This window comes from Rhineura floridana, chromosome 7 (assembly GCF_030035675.1).
Source record: "Rhineura floridana isolate rRhiFlo1 chromosome 7, rRhiFlo1.hap2, whole genome shotgun sequence".
Taxonomy (NCBI): Eukaryota; Metazoa; Chordata; class Lepidosauria; order Squamata; family Rhineuridae; genus Rhineura; species Rhineura floridana.
Genome location: NC_084486.1, coordinates 83,391,144 through 83,411,603, shown reverse-complemented (window position 1 = coordinate 83,411,603; position 20,460 = coordinate 83,391,144). Strand labels below are relative to the sequence as shown.

General features: G+C 47.1%; 1 protein-coding gene across 1 annotated transcript; it reads right to left on the bottom strand.

The window, feature by feature from the left end:
* Positions 1-974: 974 nt before the first annotated feature.
* Positions 975-6,372, bottom strand: LOC133389092 (uncharacterized). The gene is made up of 2 exons (XM_061636097.1): positions 5,566-6,372; positions 975-1,994 (listed from the first exon to the last, which is right to left on the bottom strand). Exons 1-2 carry the CDS (start codon positions 5,984-5,986, stop codon positions 1,390-1,392), a joined length of 1,026 nt encoding a protein of 341 aa, XP_061492081.1. The 5' UTR covers positions 5,987-6,372; the 3' UTR covers positions 975-1,389.
* Positions 6,373-20,460: the final 14,088 nt, after the last annotated feature.

Genomic DNA, 20,460 nt, shown 5'->3' with positions numbered 1-20,460 from the left:
TTATGACAGGTTATGTAGCACACAGTCCTGGCCTCCAGCAGACAGGAATGGTTGGGGGGCTTGGGAGCAACAGCCAGGGGAACTGTCATGACTGCCATTGTCTCACTTTACCTAGTGGTAGTGCCAGCCCTGTTGATGAGCGTACTCTGCTTTTGACTGCTGTGTGATAGGCTAAAGTTGAACAGGTATAGCTTTGTGTGTTTCTGCCTGCCAAAAATTGGCATGAAACATTTTTTACTTCTTGAAATTTCTGCTTGCCATGCTGTTTTTAAAGGCATAGGGGAGCTGCCTGAAGAAAAAGAAAAAGACTATGATTTGCCAAAACCAATAACATTTAAATATTCTTTCCAAAATGTCTGGAGCTTTTGCTAAATAAGCAAAGAGCATATAAATAACAAATTCATATGTAAAGTTTGGAGCTCTACACCACTAAGTTCCAGGAAAAGTTAAATGTGTGAACCCCCAGAGAAACACACACATTATTTTTAATAACCCCAAAGGGATGCAGCCTTCACTACAGAATTTTTTTCCCTACCATTTTCCCCTTTCCTGTACAACAAACCAATTATGTTTTTTGCAAAATTCTCCACATTTGAAGCAAAATTGAAAATTGTTTGTTTAAAACAGTGGTTAACCCCCCACCTACCCAGGAATAAGCCTGGTTCTCACTTTAGCCATGAGACTTATTTCTTAATCCTTTCCATGCATGAAATAGCAAAAGTTCATTAAAATGGAAATTCTCTTTCCCCAAGAATGTGATTACCCAACTATTCCCATTAAAATAACAGGCAGTGCAATTGGTATACTCCAGAAGATAAACTGACTGGCTTGCTTATCTGTAGCAAAGCCATCACCGCAGATCACTAGCGTGGCACAGCAATTGTGTGAAGGAGATAGTCTGTGCCTTTTGGCTTTGGTGTGGTAATGTGTCTTCGGCCTATTGCCGAAATAAAACACAGACACCATTGCTTGGGTAAATGATGGGCCACTTTATTTAAACAGAATCAATTGAATAATGAACCTGCAGAAGGGAGATTAAGGGCGGGGCGTTCTGGAGATCCAGGCAAAGCCTGTTAGCAGCTATCGGGCGATCATGCCCTGCCTGAGCCTGGGGCTGCCCTGTGCCAGCCCCCCAGCTCCAGCCACACCCTGAAGATGTGTAGGGGGTCCAACCCGCATCACCGCCCCTCGGAGCCCTGAAACTCTGAGCGGATGAGGCACGTTGGCCCCAAAGGCGGCCCGTACCCTGTCCCCGGGCCGTGTAGCCCTGAGCTGCAGGCCTCCGGACTGCCTGTCACCCCCAAAGGTGCCTAAAGGTGTCACCTAGCTGCCCTTTCCCTTTAACCTTTCCCCGCACTTCTTCGCCACAGAAGGGGGACAAGCCTCTGCTTAGTCCCCCTTTACCCCACACCCGATAAGAATCTGGTGTAAACCCTTCTGCAGGTCCCTTAGAAAGATGTCGTTGCCCTTGTCCGTCAAATGGACGCCGTCAGGCCGAAACAGCTCAAGCTTGTTGTGGCCCACCTCTGGGTGGTGGATGACAGAACCTCCTAAGTCCCTAAGGGCCCTCTGAATTTGCCTGTTCACCTTTTTCCGTGCCCTGTCCATCCCTCGTGGGTCACCGGCACAATTCCACCTCCTGCGCGGCAGGATGTCTGACCACACTAAGTGCACCCCCGGCCAGCGACGTGCAATGGCCCGGAGGTCACCGCATGCCTGTTCAATTAGGGCCTTGCCCTTTAACAGACCCAAGTCGTTGCCCCCGAGGTGGATCACCAGCACCTGGGGCGCTGCCACTTCCACAGCCGGTTGAAACAAGGCTGGCAGGAGCCCATCCCAACGCATCCCCCGACGTCCCAGCCACCGCACTGTGGCCCATTGACTGAGCCCCAGCTGCGTGCCGAAGCGAGACTTCGCCGCCCTGCGGCCTGCCCAGAACATCATACTGTGGCCACATAGGAGGATGCGTGGCTGCTCCGATCTTGTCCAGCGATCTGTTGAAACAACAACGACATTGGGTAACAATGGGGGGGGCCCTGGGGGGGGGCAAAGTCTAGCCGCTGGCGCCGTGTGTGTCAGCAAGTGGTCTAACGTAGGCCTTGTACGCGTCCGAGGACCACCCGCCCACGGCCTGAAGCCTGTCTTTAGTAAAGCCCAATAGGGCCGCCGTGGAGGCCGCGCCTATCCGGAAGGAGTGTGTCCCGAACTTACTGGGGTCCACGCCTAAGTTCCCCAGTGCGGCCTTCGCCACGGACCAGAACTGGTATCTGGTAAGGGGCTGGGAGTTCCTATGTATGAATAGGTACCCTGACTGCGACCCCCTCGCTGCCACAAAACCGCGCAGGGCTGTTACTGGGCAGAGTTCTTGCTGCCGGCATGGGGCCAATACCACCAGGCGCCCCTTACCATGCTGGTCCGTTTTAGACCGCCTGAGCCGCAGGATGGCCCGCTCTGCCCTCCAGCTGAGGTCGGAGACTAGCAGGGCTCGGAGGGAGTTATCCCTCTTGGAAGCTGCCACCACCTCCCCAATTCGGAAGGCCCCAAAAAACAGAGTGAGGGCCGTAGCATGATATAGCAGGGCCTCGAAAGGGGAAGAACACAAGTGCTTCCACTGTCCCTGCAGGCCAAACAATAGCTCTGGGGAAAAGGGGAGGCGGGCATCCGGGGGGCAAGGGCGCTCGCGGGACCAACCCTCCAGCATCCGGCGCACCCTAAAGTCACCCGTGTAGTCCTGAAAGCCCCGTGCCTTCGCTAGGAAAGCGAGGCCTGAGAGCTTACCTTTGATGGTCCTGACTGAAAGGCCTCTCCGTTTCCCCTCCACGCAGAACTCCATAAGCTGCTCGACCGGGATGGGCCACTCCTGGACGTAACCCCTGGACTCTCTGAAGTTAGATAGATCCCTACCTGCCCCCTGGTAGCTGGCCAAAGTGCTGGGCGCCACAGAAAGGCTTATGGCCCTTTCTGATTCAATCCTCCAATCTCCCATAGCGCTGGGGGGAACGCCTCCGGCAGAGCCCTTGCCCACGGTGCCAGCTGGCGAAACTTCTCCATCTGGTTCCGTGATAGAGCATCAGCAATACTATTGTCAATACCCGGAACGTGGCGCGCCAGGAACTGAATATTATAGCGAAGACATTGGAGCACGAATGCTCGCACCAGAAGCATAACGTTGGGGTTTCTAGAGGACAGGGTGTTAATAACGTGCACTGTGGGGAGGTTGTCGCACCAAAAGTGGACTGAGGAATTACACAGCTTGTCGGGCCAGAGGTGTACGGCCACGACAATGGGGAAGAACTCTAAGAACGTCAGGTCTCTGGTCAGGCCGGCCAGTGTCCAGCCCTGTGGCCAGCTGCCGTGGCACCATGAGTCATGCAGAATGACCCCAAAACCGAAGGCACCCGAGGCATCGGAGTGCACCTGTAGCTCTGCCTCCAACAGGCGATCCCTTCTCCATAGGGAGACCCCATTAAAGTTCCGCAAGAAGGTGGACCACACTGTCAGGTCAGCCCTAAGAGCGGCTGTCACCCGTGTGCGGTGGTAGGATCGTGATAGGCCAGCCATGGCGTCATATACGCGCCGCAGGAAGGCGCGGCCGGGCGCTACAACCCTGCAGGCAAAGTTCAGCTGGCCTGCCAGCCGTTGGAGAGTGGCTAATGTCACCTTATTAGAACTGACCACCTCTGAGATCTTCTCCCTGAGGGCCCCCAACTTGTCCTGAGGAAGCCTGCAGCATTGGGCCACCGTATCTATCTCGATGCCCAGAAACGTGATAGCAGTGGATGGGCCCTCAGTTTTTTCGGCCGCGAGGGGGACGCCCAGCTCCCCAGCCAGCCCCGCGAAATGTGCCATGAACGCCCTGCAGGTGCCTGAGTCCGCAGGGCCCGCAAACAGGTAGTCATCTAAATAGTGTACCACTGATTGCAAGCCTGCGCGCCTCTTGACCGCCCACTCCAAGAAGGAGCTGAAGCGCTCGAAAACAGAGCATGATATAGAGCAGCCCATAGGCAATGCCCTGTCCACGTAATATTCACCATCAAAAGCCAAGCCCAACAGCTCGAAGTCCTGTGGGTGGACCGGGAGGAGGCGGAAAGCAGACTTGATGTCACACTTTCCCATAAGGGCCCCAACCCCGCAGTCCCTGACCATTTGCACAGCACAGTCGAATGATGTGTAGCGGACTGAGCACAGCTCCGCTGGGATAAAGTCATTGACTGACTCACCCTGTGGAAAGGACAGGTGGTGTATCAGGCGAAATTCACCTGGTGCCCTCTTGGGGACGAGGCCCAACGGGGAAACTCTGAGTGAGGGGATGGGTGGTGCAGCAAAGGGGCCCAAAACCCGGCCGGCTACTACTTCCTTCCTAATTTTTTCTCTCAGAACTGATTCCATGCCTTCCACTGACTTAAGGTTGCAGGACATGAAAGGTCGCCTGGGACCTAAATAGGGGATCCGAAAACCCACTGTGAAGCCTTCTAATAAAAACTGGGCATCTAGGACTAGGGGGTAAAGGTGGAGTAAGTGTCGGAGCTCGGCAATTTTAATTGGGCTGGGGCCCCTTTCCCTGAGCTGCGCCTGCAGCCCCTGTCCTCCTTGCGCCAGCCGAATCCCTGTTTCCACCCCTGAAGGGGCGGCCCCTGGGGCAGCTAGTGCAGGCGTGAGGGCCCCCACATATGGCACATTCATGTCTGAACCTGCACGGGCTCCGACCGCAAAGGCCACGCGAGCTGAACTCCCAGCAAAGCAGGCGGGGTTGAACCCCCTGCCCCGCAGGCCCGCGGGAAGCAGTTGCTGATGCCTGGCGCGCCAAGAGATGGCCGCTGTCCGCCCTATCGCCTGCCATGGGTCTAGAATGCGCCATAAATTGCAGCCACAGGTCAGCCTCCTTCTTGTCCCAGGGGAGGGATGTATCAAAAGCCGCCCTCATACGGAACGCCTGGTCGTAGTCCAGCCATGCCGTCCCTTGAAACTCCGAATAGCCCCGGTATATGATATCGAGGTATTTGATCAGTACCGAGGCCCTGTGAGGCTGCCTCTGTATTACCACCCCCATGTAGGTAAGGAATGCAGGCAGCCAGTTAGCCCAAGAGCGCTCTACCCGTCGGCGCTTGGGCCTATCGGGCTCTGCATGTTCTCCTTTATCCTTATCCTTCCCAACCGGCTCCCTGTACAGGAGCGAGAATAGGTCCACATACTCTCCCCTCCATATTCTGTCCTTCGTAGCAGGCAGAAGATGAAAACCCAGTGGGGCAGACGTTTCCCCAAAAGGTATGGCCCCCTCTCTGACTGATCCCAGGGGGTCGGATATCTCTGCAGGGGGGTTGGCAGACAGGGCGGGCTGATGTCCTCCTTCCGTCGCCGTCCCAGCGGCGAGGTGCCAGACCTGCTCGCAGGCCTCCCTTAGGGGATGCTGCTGCTGTGGCGTAACCTCCCCCCCGCCGGCGGGGGTCCCTGCCTGCCCATATCCCTCGGTTACCGCTGGTGGGGAAAAGGGCCAGTAGGGGTACCCCCAGGGGGCCCAGCTCCACTGCTGCTGTCCTTGTTGTTGTGGCATGATAGAGGACTCACCCTGTGTGCTTTCCGCCGAAGGTCCTTGTGCGGGCTGCATTGTTGGGGCTGCTTGCAGGGTGGGAGTTGCGCCTGGCTCTATGCTGGGCGTCCTCGCCTCAGCCCTGAGCCCGGCCTCCAGCACATCCAGTCGCGCTAAGATGGAAGCAACAGCCCCTGCATCAGCACTGTTCACTGGCCGCTGTGTTTTCCCCCGAGACCGTTTGGGTGGTGGGTCTTTCTTCTTCCCTGTCACAGGTTGGTCCCGGGGTGCATTAGGGTGGCTTGAGCCATGTTCTAGGGCTTCCAACCTGGCTAATATGGCCGCCCATGGTGGCCCCTCCCCACTCCTTGCCCCCTCCGCCGCTGGGGGTGGGCATCTCCCCCCTGCTCTGGGGGCCTTTCCCTTCCCTTTTGGCCCCCCTTGTCCTTTCTTAGGCATACTAGAGGGAGATAGGGGGCCCCGCTTGCAAAACGACGTGATTACAAAGCGTTGTGAAGGAGCCCGCCTGCTTAATCAATACCCCCACCCGGCACCCAATTATCCTGGAGGGTAGCCTAATTGCCCTGCACGTGGCAAGGATTGATGGTTGGGTCGTGCCCCACCTACCCCCGCGCTAATTAAAATTAACAATTAAATTTAAAAGTTGCCGGCCAAAGGCCGCCTAGCCTGTGGTCCTCGCCGTGCTGGATCCGATCCTGCGCTGCCGCCTCGTCGTGACTGCCCCAGGATCCTCGCCGCCTAGGCCTTGTTGCCCGCCGCCACTGCCTCCCTGTCTCTCAATGAGGTTGGGGGGGGGCTCGCTGCCGCCCAGCCACCCTGGCCACAGGAAGCCTCCGGAGGCCCACGTGCGCCGGCAGAGAAGCCGCCGCCGAAGCTGCTGCTGCCGAAATTGCCGCTGAAGGAAGCCGCGCCTTGCCGAAGCTGCTGCTGCCGCGATCGCTGCCAAAGGAACCCCGCCGAAGCTGCCGCCAAAAGGAGCCCGGCCGAAGCTGCCGCTGAAGGAAACCGCGCCGAGCCGAAGCTGCTGCTGCTGCGGCTGCCCCGATTGCCGCCGAAATTTGAACTGGATGGCGGGAAGCAGGCGGGGCAGCCTTAAATAGCCTTCAGCCGCCCCGCCTCCCTGCCGCGTCACACGACGGCGCGCCAGCGCGCCGTGTGTGCACGCATCCCATCCAAGATGGCGGCCGGGACATCGACAGCGGCCGCAAGCTCGTCCCTCTGCCCGGTAGGTCCCAGGCACGGAACGGGTTTGTGTGAAGGAGATAGTCTGTGCCTTTTGGCTTTGGTGTGGTAATGTGTCTTCTCACTGAATTCAAGAATGAGCAGATATGCTAAGATTTAAAACCTAGTAAAGTGATGGGTAAGGCAACTGCATTAAGAGGAAACCCAGCAGGAGATCCAAAACATATGACAATATTGCTTTCCACAGCTTAGCAACTCTGACTTACATATTGGAGGTGACTGCATTCAGAGACAAAAGCATATAGTATTCTCAGCAAGTACATGTGGATTTACACCAAACTTCCCATCTCCTCTCACTTTTCTCCCTATCTGTTTTCTGCCCTGCACTCTTCTCCTTAGCTCCTGCCTGAAGTCTTCTCTTACCTCCCCCTATTAACTTATTTGCCAAAATAACTTACCAAATGTGAGACTCTCACCACTTCTGAATGCTGGGTGAGGGAGCACTCAAGGCTGAGAGTGTGTTTGTAATATTTGATTTATTGGCACATACAAGCAGAGCATACTGTAGCCAAATACACCCGTATAAGCACAGCCTACATTAGGGCTCCTCCAGGCAACTGGTTTGTTTTTTAAAATATGTATTTTATTGTCATGTTGTTATGAAAACCAGAATAAAATGCAGCATACAACAAGAAAAAGCAATAATCAAGTGAACTGTAGAGCACAAAACAAAAACCTGTATATAGCAAGAAAATCTTACAAAACCTTAAAAGTTCGCCAGCAGTTGTTGGTTTCATGTTTGTGTTATGATTCTGATGACTTGTTTACTGAGCATTCATCCTGATTTGCTTGCAGGGTGTTTACATGTCTTCCCATTGGTCACTTGTTCACCCCACACTTCTCAATGCATTTCCTCATCAGTTCCCAAACCACAAAAAGTCTAAGGCTATGGGCATACTTGCAGTTATACTGGTTTGACAACACCTCTGTGTTGTGAATCCAGGGGACACATGACATCAGTCAAACTCTACCCCTTTTTACTCAAAATCTGGGATTTTTGAGATTGGATGTATTTTCCCTTCAAGACAGTTTAACAATGACTTCAAAACTGATTGGTTGATAAACCCATTGTGACTCTGAGGTGGGTCCAATGGAAACCCTTTGTTGTGGGCGGTCCTAAAATGTTTGGTAGCAGCAGTGGGGCTGGGTGTATTCCAATCAAACAATAAACATGTGTATAGCTGGCTGAAGATTGGTTTCAAACCACACCCAGACAAAGTGGTCTCGCTGCTTATTAAGGAACTAGTGTGCATGTAGCCTAAATTATTGTTTTTAAGTAGATTTGGTGCACTAGAGCAACAGAGCACTTTAATTCACTTTAGATGTGCAAACCTAAGGTTCTGGTATGTACCTGAAGCTCCACCACAAAAACTGAGTCATAAGGCAGCCTTAGATTCCTAACAATTGATGGAAATTCAAACTCCCAATTTCTGTTTTATATTCTGTCTTTCTCTCTCACCCCTTCACCCACGCACACACATATACACTTGCAGAGCTCTTGCCTCAGACCCCACCCCTGCAGATAAATGGCCCATTCAGGTAACATCCAGAAGCTAATTCACAGTAACTGAAGTGGCCAAATTCAGTGCCAGAACTCCTGCTAGCTCTCTCTCTGCAGAAATCACCTGATTTATTCCATTGTAGAATCTAAGCCTAAAAATTAACTTAAAAAGGAAAGCTGGATAACTGAGCAACTGTTTTAGGTAGGGCGCTGCATAACATAGGAAGTATTAATTGCACATGGCTTTAGGGAGTAGGAACAAGCTAGCAACTAAAAAGGTTAAAAATGTAACTGTGCCATAAACATTACACTAGCAGGCAAGCACATTTTATTCCTCTTACTCTGACATATGCTGGATTTTCTGGGCAGCGTAGCTTCAAATATAGATTCTGCAGTAGATATGGGTGGCCTTGATTTTTCATATGTGGAATAAATTAATTCCTGGATGTTTACTACTTATGTGGAGATCCTGCCTGGTTTGATGGATGATAACATTGCTAATGTAAAGGTCACAATCAAACATTATTGATCCAAAACACCATGCTGGCAGCAAACATTCCCTGAGGACTAGTTTTCTAAGAGTCAACATAATAATGCTGGCAAATTGATATTATAAAAGTGGAGTTAGGCTTGTGTAGCTCATGTGAATCTACAGGAAAACATATCAGAGGAGAAGGCTGAGAAAACTATGGGCCTGTCCATTAGACTGTATAATCTGCAATGTTATTGCTTTGTGTCCTCATTAATTCACCATCGTCCATATGATATTGCAAACTAGTACAAATTTTCGAGTTCACAAATCTGCATTAGAAATACCACCAAAAACTCGTTATGCTTTCCTGTATTGATAACCAATTGCATTAACATCCCTGTGCTCTGATGCAATGTTGCAGACTTTCCTGCAATAGGTGGTCCATGGGCATTCTTCTGTCATATGCCAAGCTCCTGTATCCTTCCCACCCTATAGCACATCCACAAGCTTGCACGTGTGGGAATTTTTTAAAAAAAGTTATATGTTTCTGCGCTCTTCTGAAAAAGCGCAAGAAAAGCAAATGACTGTTACAGACCAATCACTGAAAAGGGGTGGATTTAGGGGAGTGGCCAATGCTAAAGCAATATAGACAAAAAAAACCCCACACATACGGATGCTTGATAATTGGGTTTTCACAATAATCCAACCACAAACAGGACATGTATGGATCCCGAGGCCACCAACCGAATATGGAAAATGTGGATTTTGCGGTTAGGTATGGATGGACCCTATTATAACCTGGTCCAGTAACGTTTTATATATATATAAAAAAATCTAGAGATACAGCAGCAGCAGGTGCTGCTGTTCTGCAAATTGTTGTGCAAGAGCTAGTGGAAGAGGCCACACAACACAGACTTAGCGCAAGCAAAGATCTAGAGTTGTGTTTGACCTGGTGCATGAGATTTTGCAATGCCTTGTGCTACCAGATTGTGTAGAAACATGCTCACTGTTCTGCTGGTTCCAGTGCATCTCCACCTCTCTCTTCTGAAAATGGAGGCACACGATGCTAATCAAACCCCATGCCTTTTTACTGTAAAACCTGGTGGGAGCAACTTGAGGGGGGGCGTTTAAATTCAGCTTCAAAGAAATTTTGCAACTGATTAGCATATCAACTGTTCCCCCTCTAGGTGTGGCTAATGGTAATGCTTTGATCTGGGGACTAGTGTGTTTACAGTCTTTGTGAAAGACCTATGTAAGAGATTGCCCAAAACTTTCTGCTAGCAGGCATCTTGAGATGTTGTGCCAGAGATTGTGCAAGAGACTGCGTGACACCTCTGGTAACAGAAGCACACTGTTAGATTTCAGGTTTTTTTCCTCATGCAAGGATCTTGCACTACGTTGGGAAAAGTTCTACTTGTGGAAGGACACCTGTGGATCTAACCCTATGTCTTTTCTACTGTGTTGACATTGAGGATCTCAGGCTGCAATCCTATGCACAATTACCAGGGAATAACCCCACTGAACAAAGTGTGAATTAGTTCTGAGAAATATGAGCTTGCCCAAACTTTGCCCATCACTTTCTCCTAGTCTCCCCTGCCTAAGGGAATTAGGTGGGAAGTGACTGGAGCGAGATATTTCTTTATTTGCGCCTCATATTTGGAACACTGTGCAGGGGCACAGGATATAAATTCAGAAGAGCAAAATTACCACAGGCCTAACCACAAGTGCCAAAGACACTTGAAGAGAGACACTGCTTACAAGTGCCTGTACGCTAATGCTAGGAGCCTGCGAACCAAGATGGGACAACTGGAGTGCTTGGTCTTAGAGGAGAGCATTGATATAGTGAGCATAACGGAGACCTGGTGGAATGGAGAAAACCAGTGGGATACGGTTATCCCTGGATATAAACTATATCGGAAGGACAGGGAAGGACGTATTGGTGGCGGAGTCGCTCTATACGTGAAAGAAGGCATTGAATCCAGCAAGCTCGAAACCCCAAGAGAGGCAGACTCCTCCACAGAATCATTGTGGGTGGTGATACCATGCCCCAGGAGGGACTTAATACTGGGAACGATCTATCGTCCCCCTGATCAAAATGCTCAGGGAGACCTTGAGATGAGATATGAAATTGAGGAAGCATCCAAACTAGGAAATGTGGTAGTAATGGGTGACTTCAACTACCCGGACATAGACTGGCTGCATATGTGTTCCAGTCATGACAAAGAAGCAAAGTTTCTAGATATTCTAAATGACTATTCCCTAGACCAGTTGGTCATGGAACCGACCAGAGGGACGGCAACCCTGGACTTAATCCTCAGTGGGGACCGGGACCTGGTGCGAGATGTAAGTGTTGTTGAACCGATTGGGAGCAGTGACCACAGTGCTATTAAATTAAACATACATGTAACTGGCCAATTGCCAAGAAAATCCAACACGGTCACATTTGACTTCAAAAGAGGAAACTTCACAAAAATGAGGGGATTGGTAAAAAGAAAGCTGAAAAACAAAGTCCAGAGGGTCACATCACTCGAAAATGCTTGGAAGTTGTTTAAAAACACTATATTAGAAGCTCAACTGGAGTGCATACCGCAGATCAGAAAAGGTACCGCCAGGGCCAAGAAGATGCCAGCATGGTTAACGAGCAAAGTCAAGGAAGCTCTTAGAGGCAAAAAGTCTTCCTTCAAAAAATGGAAGTCTTGTCCGAATGAAGAAAATAAAAAAGAACACAAACTCTGGCAAAAGAAATGCAAGAAGACAATAAGGGATGCTAAAAAAGAATTTGAGGAGCACATTGCTAAGAACATAAAAACCAAGAACAAAAAATTCTATAAATACATTCAAAGCAGGAGACCATCTAGGGAGACGATTGGACCCTTGGATGATAAGGGAGTCAAAGGTGTACTAAAGAACGATAAGGAGATTGCAGAGAAGCTAAATGAATTCTTTGCATCTGTCTTCACAGTGGAAGATATAGGGCAGATCCCTGAACCTGAACTAACATTTGCAGGAAGGGATTCTGAGGAACTGAGACAAATAGTAGTAATGAGAGAGGAAGTTCTAAGCTTAATGGACAATATAAAAACTGACAAATCACCGGGCCCGGATGGCATCCACCCGAGAGTTCTCAAAGAACTCAAATGTGAAATTGCTGATCTGCTAACTAAAATATGTAACTTGTCCCTTGGGTCCTCCTCTGTGCCTGAGGACTGGAAAGTGGCAAATGTAACGCCAATCTTCAAAAAGGGATCCAGAGGGGATCCCGGAAATTACAGGCCAGTTAGCTTAACTTCTGTCCCTGGAAAACTGGTAGAAAGTATGATTAAAGCTAGATTAACTAAGCACATAGAAGAACAAGCCTTGCTGAAGCAGAGCCAGCATGGCTTCTGCAAGGGAAAGTCCTGTCTCAGTAACCTATTAGAATTCTTTGAGAGTGTCAACAAGCATATAGATAGAGGTGATCCAGTGGACATAGTGTACTTAGACTTTCAAAAAGCGTTTGACAAGGTACCTCACCAAAGGCTTCTGAGGAAGCTTAGCAGTCATGGAATAAGAGGAGAGGTCCTCTTGTGGATAAGGAATTGGTTAAGAAGCAGAAAGCAGAGAGTAGGAATAAACGGACAGTTCTCCCAATGGAGGGCTGTAGAAAGTGGAGTCCCTCAAGGATCGGTATTGGGACCTGTACTTTTCAACTTGTTCATTAATGACCTAGAATTAGGAGTGAGCAGTGAAGTGGCCAAGTTTGCTGATGACACTAAATTCTTCAGGGTTGTTAAAACAAAAAGGGATTGCGAAGAGCTCCAAAAAGACCTCTCCAAACTGAGTGAATGGGCAGAAAAATGGCAAATACAATTCAATATAAACAAGTGTAAAATTATGCATATTGGAGCAAAAAATCTTAATTTCACATATATGCTCATGGGGTCTGAACTGGCGGTGACCGACCAGGAGAGAGACCTCGGGGTTGTAGTGGACAGCACGATGAAAATGTCGACCCAGTGTGCGGCAGCTGTGAAAAAGGCAAATTCCATGCTAGCGATAATTAGGAAAGGTATTGAAAATAAAACAGCCGATATCATAATGCCATTGTATAAATCTATGGTGCGGCCGCATTTGGAATACTGTGTACAGTTCTGGTCGCCTCATCTCAAAAAGGATATTATAGAGTTGGAAAAGGTTCAGAAGAGGGCAACCAGAATGATCAAGGGGATAGAGCGACTCCCTTACGAGGAAAGGTTGCAGCATTTGGGGCTTTTTAGTTTAGAGAAAAGGCGGGTCAGAGGAGACATGATAGAAGTGTATAAAATTATGCATGGCATTGAGAAAGTGGATAGAGAAAAGTTCTCCCTCTCTCATAATACTAGAACTCGTGGACATTCAAAGAAGCTGAATGTTGCAAGATTCAGGACAGACAAAAGGAAGTACTTCTTTACTCAGCGCATAGTTAAACTATGGAATTTGCTCCCACAAGATGCAGTAATGGCCACCAGCTTGGATGGCTTTAAAAGAAGATTAGACAAATTCATGGAGGACAGGGCTATCAATGGCTACTAGCTGTGATGGCTGTGCTCTGCCACCCTAGTCAGAGGCAGCATGCTTCTGAAAACCAGTTGCTGGAAGCCTCAGGAGGGGAGAGTGTTCTTGCACTCGGGTCCTGCTTGCGGGCTTCCCCCAGGCACCTGGTTGGCCACTGTGAGAACAGGATGCTGGACTAGATGGGCCACTGGCCTGATCCAGCAGGCTCTTCTTATGTTCTTATGTTCTTACACTTTCTCCAGAAAACCTCAGCTGGTAGCAACAATTATGTCATTTCAGTAGGTTATTATTATTGCCCAGGCATTTATTTGGCCATATTGACTAGCTGATTTAGTGGTTTTTTAATGCCTTCTGTTGAATTTTATTGTCTGATTATGGCTGCTGCTTTTACTGTTTTTAAGATTGTATTTTTAAATAAATTATTGTTTTTAAATGTTAGCTGATGTGGGAGCGTTGTGCCAAAAGGTTGGAATTTCTGAATGTTGCAAATGGGAGGGTCATATGTTTTACAGAAGTCTAGTAGAGAGAAAATGCAATAAAATGGTTTTGGTACAAGCAACATTGTCCCGTTTCAGTCTTTTCCTGTGTCAGCGAGTTAGATTTACTAGAACCCCATTTTCAATCAGTTCACTAGGATATAGAATTCTGTAATGTAGCTCATTTTGTCATAGAAACATAGGAAATTCCCTTATGTTGAGTCAGACTTTTGGTCCATCTAGCTCAGAATTGCCTACGCTGGCTGACATAAACTCTCCAGGATTTCAGACGGAAGCAGTGATGTAGTAGTACATTTTGACCTTCAGGAACTTAATATGATAGCTGTCATAGCCCACCTCCCTCAAGTGAATCCCTAGCTACAACGAATTAAAAAATGTAAGCAGCTGAATTGATCCTGTATTACACACACATCAAAGAGCAGCAGTACACAGGATAATACCCAGTTTATTAGGACCTGACCATTGTAGAATAGTGAGCTGGCAAAGGGTGATATAGTGGTTAGCATGTTGGACTTTGGCTGGGGAGACCTCAGTTCACATTCCTGACCTGCTGTGACGTTCACTAGGTGACCTTGGTCTGAGCTTAGGTTACCTAACACATTATTATCAGAATAATAAAGTGGAGTACACCACGCCCACATCCAATACTCTGAGCTCAACAAATGAAGGTAGGTCCATCAGTAATCTGCACTCTGGTGGATTATGTTACCACTCCTGCTCTGAACAAAGTACCCGAGCTGTGCTCTCTGGCATCCCTCTTCCACAATACCACTAGACATAAATTGTCCCCAGCCCTAGCTGCAGAAGCCAGGAATCTAACCTGGGACCTTTTCCATGTAAAGCATGTACTCTGTCACTGAACTATGGCCCATCCCATGTCTCACCCTATAACAAGGTATCCAGACATGTAGGTTGCAGAATGTGTTTTTACAGATTGCAGCACTATTGCATGTGTACATTATCTTGCTCTTAGTGCATTATGGTTTGCAGCCTCACATAGTTTCTGAACTCTGGTTGGCCCTTAAGCTACATGAACTGCATGCAGCATGAAGCCAGTTAACCCTGCCTCTACACTTTCGTGGCTTCCAGCAAGAACGTCAGAACTGTTATCTTTTTCTGCAATCAACCACAGAGAAAATATGTCTGAACAAGCCTTCTTCATTAAATTTTTGAAGGATGCAGCCAGTGTTTGCTAATAATGTGGCATTGGTTATATTAAATACATTGAGAGATCTCTAAATTTGCCAGGGCTAGGTGAAAACATTAAGTTCCATCACTGAGTGTTGGTCATTTAAGGTCCAAAAAAGTTGCTATGCCAGAGAAAAGGTAGTTATGATGGAGCACAGTGCCCCCTTCTGCAAATGTCATGGGTTTGCTCAAGATATAGTGCCAATTTAAAAGAGTTGGGTCAGCAGTGCAGTGTATCATTAACAAGCTGCCATCACTAGCTAGGGTATTGGACAAATTACATGAAACAGAAATGGGTAGATAGAAATGATGAAAGATGGAAGCAAGATAGAACATATCTGCAAGATGAGTTAGCAAAATGAAGCCTTCTGTGTGGGTACAAAAATCATACGTATAATATATATACTTGAAAGCCAGTGTGTTATAGTGGTTATAATGTTGGACTAGAAACTGGGGACCAAGTTCAAATCCCCACTCAGCCATGAAGCTTGCTGGGTGACCTTGGGCCTAACCTACCTCACAGGGTGGTTGTAAGGATAAAATGAATAGGGAGTAGAACCATGTACACCACTTTGAGCTCTTTGGAGGAAAGGTGGGATATACATGCAATAATAAAATAAAAATAAAGCTTAGTATAGCTGGATGGGCCTGCCTAGCCACCCTTCACAGGGTATTACTTTAACATGTTACTCTGTGTGCTATTGTTGGGCATATCTTTACGGACAGGGTACCAGACACTGACAAATGTTCACATTTAAAGCCCATCTTAACCTTTTAGTTCAATGAATAGCTAACAGCTAAGGGAGCAATCTTCTTCCTCCTGCACAAGAAATGTTCCCTGCTTGATCAAAGGGGAACAGAGAAAGAATGTGGTGTACATTCAGCACATGAATAGGCCAGGCAATAGGCCTAGGAAACAGGTTGTTCTGGCATAACTTGTTTAGGATCTAATTGATCATAATATTTGCCATTGGGAAGGCATTTTCCCCAGGGCAAGGGGCACTTTACTTTCCCTTCCACCATGGCACATGGTGTAGCTCACTTCTTTGAGTAAATTAAAGTTCTTCATGTGATGCATCATATGCACTCCTGCCCTCTTCTTGTGGAACCATACTGTGGTTTGCCTCCCATGAGTTAATTGGGCTGATCATAGGAAGCTATGTGTCCCCAGCATTTTCTACACTCTGGCAGTGACTCTCCACCATCTCAGGCAGAGGTATTTCACGTCACCTGCTATTTTATCCTTTCAACTGGAGATGGCAGGGATTGAACCTGGGACTTTCTGCATGCAAAAACATGTGCTCTACCACAGAGCAACAGCCCTCCCTTAAATGTGGAGCATCGTCTTGTTCCTCCTATAGTCAGGCGGTTAGTTTCATGAGGTCCTTCCCAGCCCTATGGTGATATAATCACATCCAGGTCCAGCTGAAGTTTTATTCTTGCCCTCGGTGAACCCTTTCCCTTGCCATCTATTATTCTATGCTGCTGAGCAACAAAATGTAGTATATTAAATAATCAATAGTTGATGCAGGTATTATATTATTTTTCAAGAAGTCTGTCATTTCTTATTTCCTTCCCTTGACAACTGTGTCTATGCCTTGGATAGCTAGCAGAGATCAGAAGGATCTTGATCACATTCCCTAGAATGCAGTGGATAGCCCCCAAGTGATGAACTGCTGAGTGGGTTCTATGCATCTCCTCCAAAAGCACAAGCAACATGTTCAATGCATTTACATAGCTGAGGTAGCCCACCCCCATGGGATTTTGGCACCCCATGTGTTTGCCTGATTTGCCTCTAGGTTTGGACCAGTCCTGATCACATCACCAAGGTCCACAAAAGGATGAGAAAACCCCCAAGACTCAGTGTGTATATCCAGAGGGCAGGGATATAGTTGTCCAGGGCCTCAGAAAGCCTTAGACCCCATACTTTTTTGGGAACCACATCCCAGCAAGTCCCTATGTCTTCAGCATCCTATGAGCCAATGAGCATGAAAGGGGAGTGTGTTAGCCACTGAGAAAAGTCTTCAAACTTGTTTGCTTGTCATTTCCTCATGACGGAGGCAATCAGAGTGAAAGGAGCTCCTAATTCAAAAAGCTAAAGTGTGGAGAGTGAGAATTCTGTAATTGAAGAAGAGACAGTGAATCCTGATGATAGCATCCCATCTACATCATCAAGCAGTTTGCAGCAGCAGGAGATAAATGTGCAGACACTGAATTCAGTAATTCAAGCAATATCTCTTGACAGAGAGAAATGACAGTCAACTGGTGACAGTGATAGAAAAGCAGACAGTAGTTTTGAAGCCTGGCCAGATTATTCTATAATCTTAGAAGGTTGTATAGTCTTAGAAGGGGGTGCGGTTGTGACTATCATGAGGGACCCTGCACTTCTGCATTTGCCATTACACAACTGCCAGAGGGAGACTAACACTTACCCCAAGAAAGGTCATTAAGTCTTGATGCATGTGCAACACTTGATACATAACTTTACAAAGGAATAGTAAAACTAGTTCTGTTTATGTTCCATGAGTAACTACCATGCTGAGAATGAGTAACTGGTTTTCATATTCACTACTTAACTCCAGTGGGTGAAACTTCCATCCACATGCTGTAAACCTCCCAGAGACCTTCGGCTATGGGGCGGTATATAAATGTGATAAATAAATAATGACTGAAAGATGTAAACTGAATTGGAGAAATATTTAACCTGTTGCAGTGTGAACATCTTACTTAGCATTCCCTGGGAGCTTCAGCTCTTCATGGGCTTTCAGTCCGATGTTTTTTGCCTGCAGAATTTTCTCTTCATCTGTAGCAGAGGTAGGGAATTTGTGGCCCTCAGATATTGCTAGACTACAGTTCACATCATCCCTGGTCCTGTTGACTGGGGCTAATGGGAGCTGGGAGTACAACATCTGGAGAGCCACAGGTTCCAGACCCCTGATCTAGGGGATAAGGACTTATTTTCTCATTTTCTACTGGCCTTCTGCCTAAAAACATTAAATCACTTACTCTAACCTTTATGGCCTTCCCTCTGTGGAAAGCTGAGAGAAAACAGAAAAGGGAAGAAATATGACCCTTACCTAATCATAGAATTATATAGCCAGAGTATGTTGGTGTGAAATTGTGTGGCAATGGGTCAAGCCAATCACATATTCCAAAAGTACACAATGTTCATAAAACAAAGCAAAATCTGATGTTAACCTCCTCCCATCTGTATCTAAAAAGTAGGTACTGTATCAGTTCTGTCACAATCCATACCTATCCCCTTTGTATCCAGTGCAGGAAGAGATGTTCACAGCTAGGAGATCCAGGTCCAACTGTGTTAGTTTGCTTCAGTTGTCACCAGGATAGAATATAATGGGGTGAGAGCTCCTTAGTGTGTGGTCACTGTCCTTCTTGTGACCTAGCGCATGTTCTGCACTTCCTGAGTGGACTTCTGTTTGGGTGGAGGAGGTTTTATAGAGCTGAAATGTAAGAGCTGGATACACAGGCACACAGACACACATGGTGGTAAGCATGAATATAATGTAAAAACCTAAGAGTGCTGTTGGATCAGACTAGAGACCTATCTAGTTGGGCATCCTGCTTCAGCCAAATGCCAATGGTAAATGCAAAAGCAGGACACAAGGCATGCTCCTTCTGATCCTGGAGAGTCATGGATAGCCTTCTTCTAGATAAATCAATCTCATCCACTTTTAAAGCCTTCTAAATTGGTAGCCATCACCACATCTTGTGGTCCTAAGTTCACCCTGATCCATGATGAATGCTAGCTGAATTACAACAGGACCATGGGCAGCTCTGCACATGAGTTAATGCTGTGCCAAAAAATAATGATTTCTGCTCCTTCCAGTTATGTGCAGTGCTTCCCACCATATAGAAAAGTGCACCTTTTTTTGGTACAACACTTACTTGAACACATCCTTGGAAATCATCCTCTGTACAGAAGATGCAGACATTTTAATGTGTACTTGTGACTTTTTTTAAAAAAAAATTGATCCACATGTAAATAATAAATATTATGTAGCTCACAATACAGAGGATTTGATTAACTACCAAGCATTTATGTTCTAGTATTTGCAGCCAGGTTAGTACATGACAATATGGTTATGTGTAATCGTAGTCCAATGGCTTCTATTCTGCAGTGCAGTGTCCTTTTGAAGGGGCAGTTTGCCACCAAGGAATCAGCATGGAGGTACTTAACTCTTCCTCCTGAAACTCCTCCCAGGTGCTTTTTATTCCTGCCAAAGTTCCAGACCCATGACTACTTTGCAAATGGGGCTGAAACCCACCGAGGGAAATCTGAGGGAGTTTTAAGCCATAAGGTGCAATAGAAAACTGTGCTTAGCAAGTTATTTTCATTTCATCATCTGGGAACTGCTTTCTCCTAGTGGATTTAGGTAGCCAATAGTCTCATTAAAAGTTGTCTGGAAAATATCCTGCAATTTTTGTTTTTGGTAAGGATGCCAGACCTAAAACAAAATTTTGAACCCTCCTAGTTTAAGAGTTTGTTACTATAGCTTACACACTTTCTTGTCCAATTTGAGACCAGGGGGATTAAATGACTGGAAGAGATCTTTTCAATGTTTTCTTAGGAACCAAAGGTTAAGATTAACAGCAAAATCCTGTCCTTAAATTATGACCACTAGATAAAGAAAATACGATCCCTACATTCATCCTTTGCACTGGTGGAGCCCAAATATATGCTGGTACAATGGATCTATTAGTGCAAGGGACAAAATGAGCAGAGTTGTTTGTGTATGTGAGGCAGAAGATTGGGGCTTAGTTAGAAACCTATATTTGCCCAGAAGACATCACTGCTCTATAAATCTATATCAGGGTGAGGCACCTGTGGCCTCCAGATGTTACTGGACAGCCACTCCAGTCATCCCTAACATTGCTACCTGGGGCTGATGGGACTTGTAGATATCAACATCTGGAGATGCACAGGTTGGCCACTCCTGATCAACAGCATTTTTGAGTCTGGCATTCTTTCAAAATTTTAATTACAAAATGGCTGCTAGCGGTCAGTGCTGCCTCTTTCACTTTCTCTTGATCTTTACATGTTTTCTTTCCTCTCCTCGTAGCTTCTTTCTCTGCTACTACTTTAAAGAGAAAGGTTAAGCTATCACAAGATTAAATAGATGTGGTGTTGTGGCACACAAAGGCAAGCAAAGCTACAGGTATTATTTTATACCTCTGGAGCTGGAGAGAGCACTGTTATTAAAAAAAAAATTAAATCCCACCTTTATCATGTACCCCTAAGAGCTTGACAAAGCCTTTTTAGAAGCTCCTTTTCATGTCCACCCTATATCCAAATAATAAAGATCTTCTATGTGTCTGGAAAGACTAACCCTCTTCAGTATGTCTTGATTTACAGTGCTGAGGTATACATATAATGCACCCAGAGTCAAGTCTTACTTCTCCCTTTTATCCCAAGTTCAAAGATCTGTCATGCTCAGTAATAAGAAAGTCCATGACCTAC

Bases quoted from the DNA above. Each gene is read 5' to 3' on its own strand.
- LOC133389092 (XM_061636097.1), bottom strand. From the start codon at position 5,986: ATGCCTAAGAAAGGACAAGGGGGGCCAAAAGGGAAGGGAAAGGCCCCC. The intron at 1,995-5,565 runs GTGAGTCCTCTA...TTGTTTCAACAG, and splicing joins TTCGGCGGAAAGCACACAGG to ATCGCTGGACAAGATCGGAG.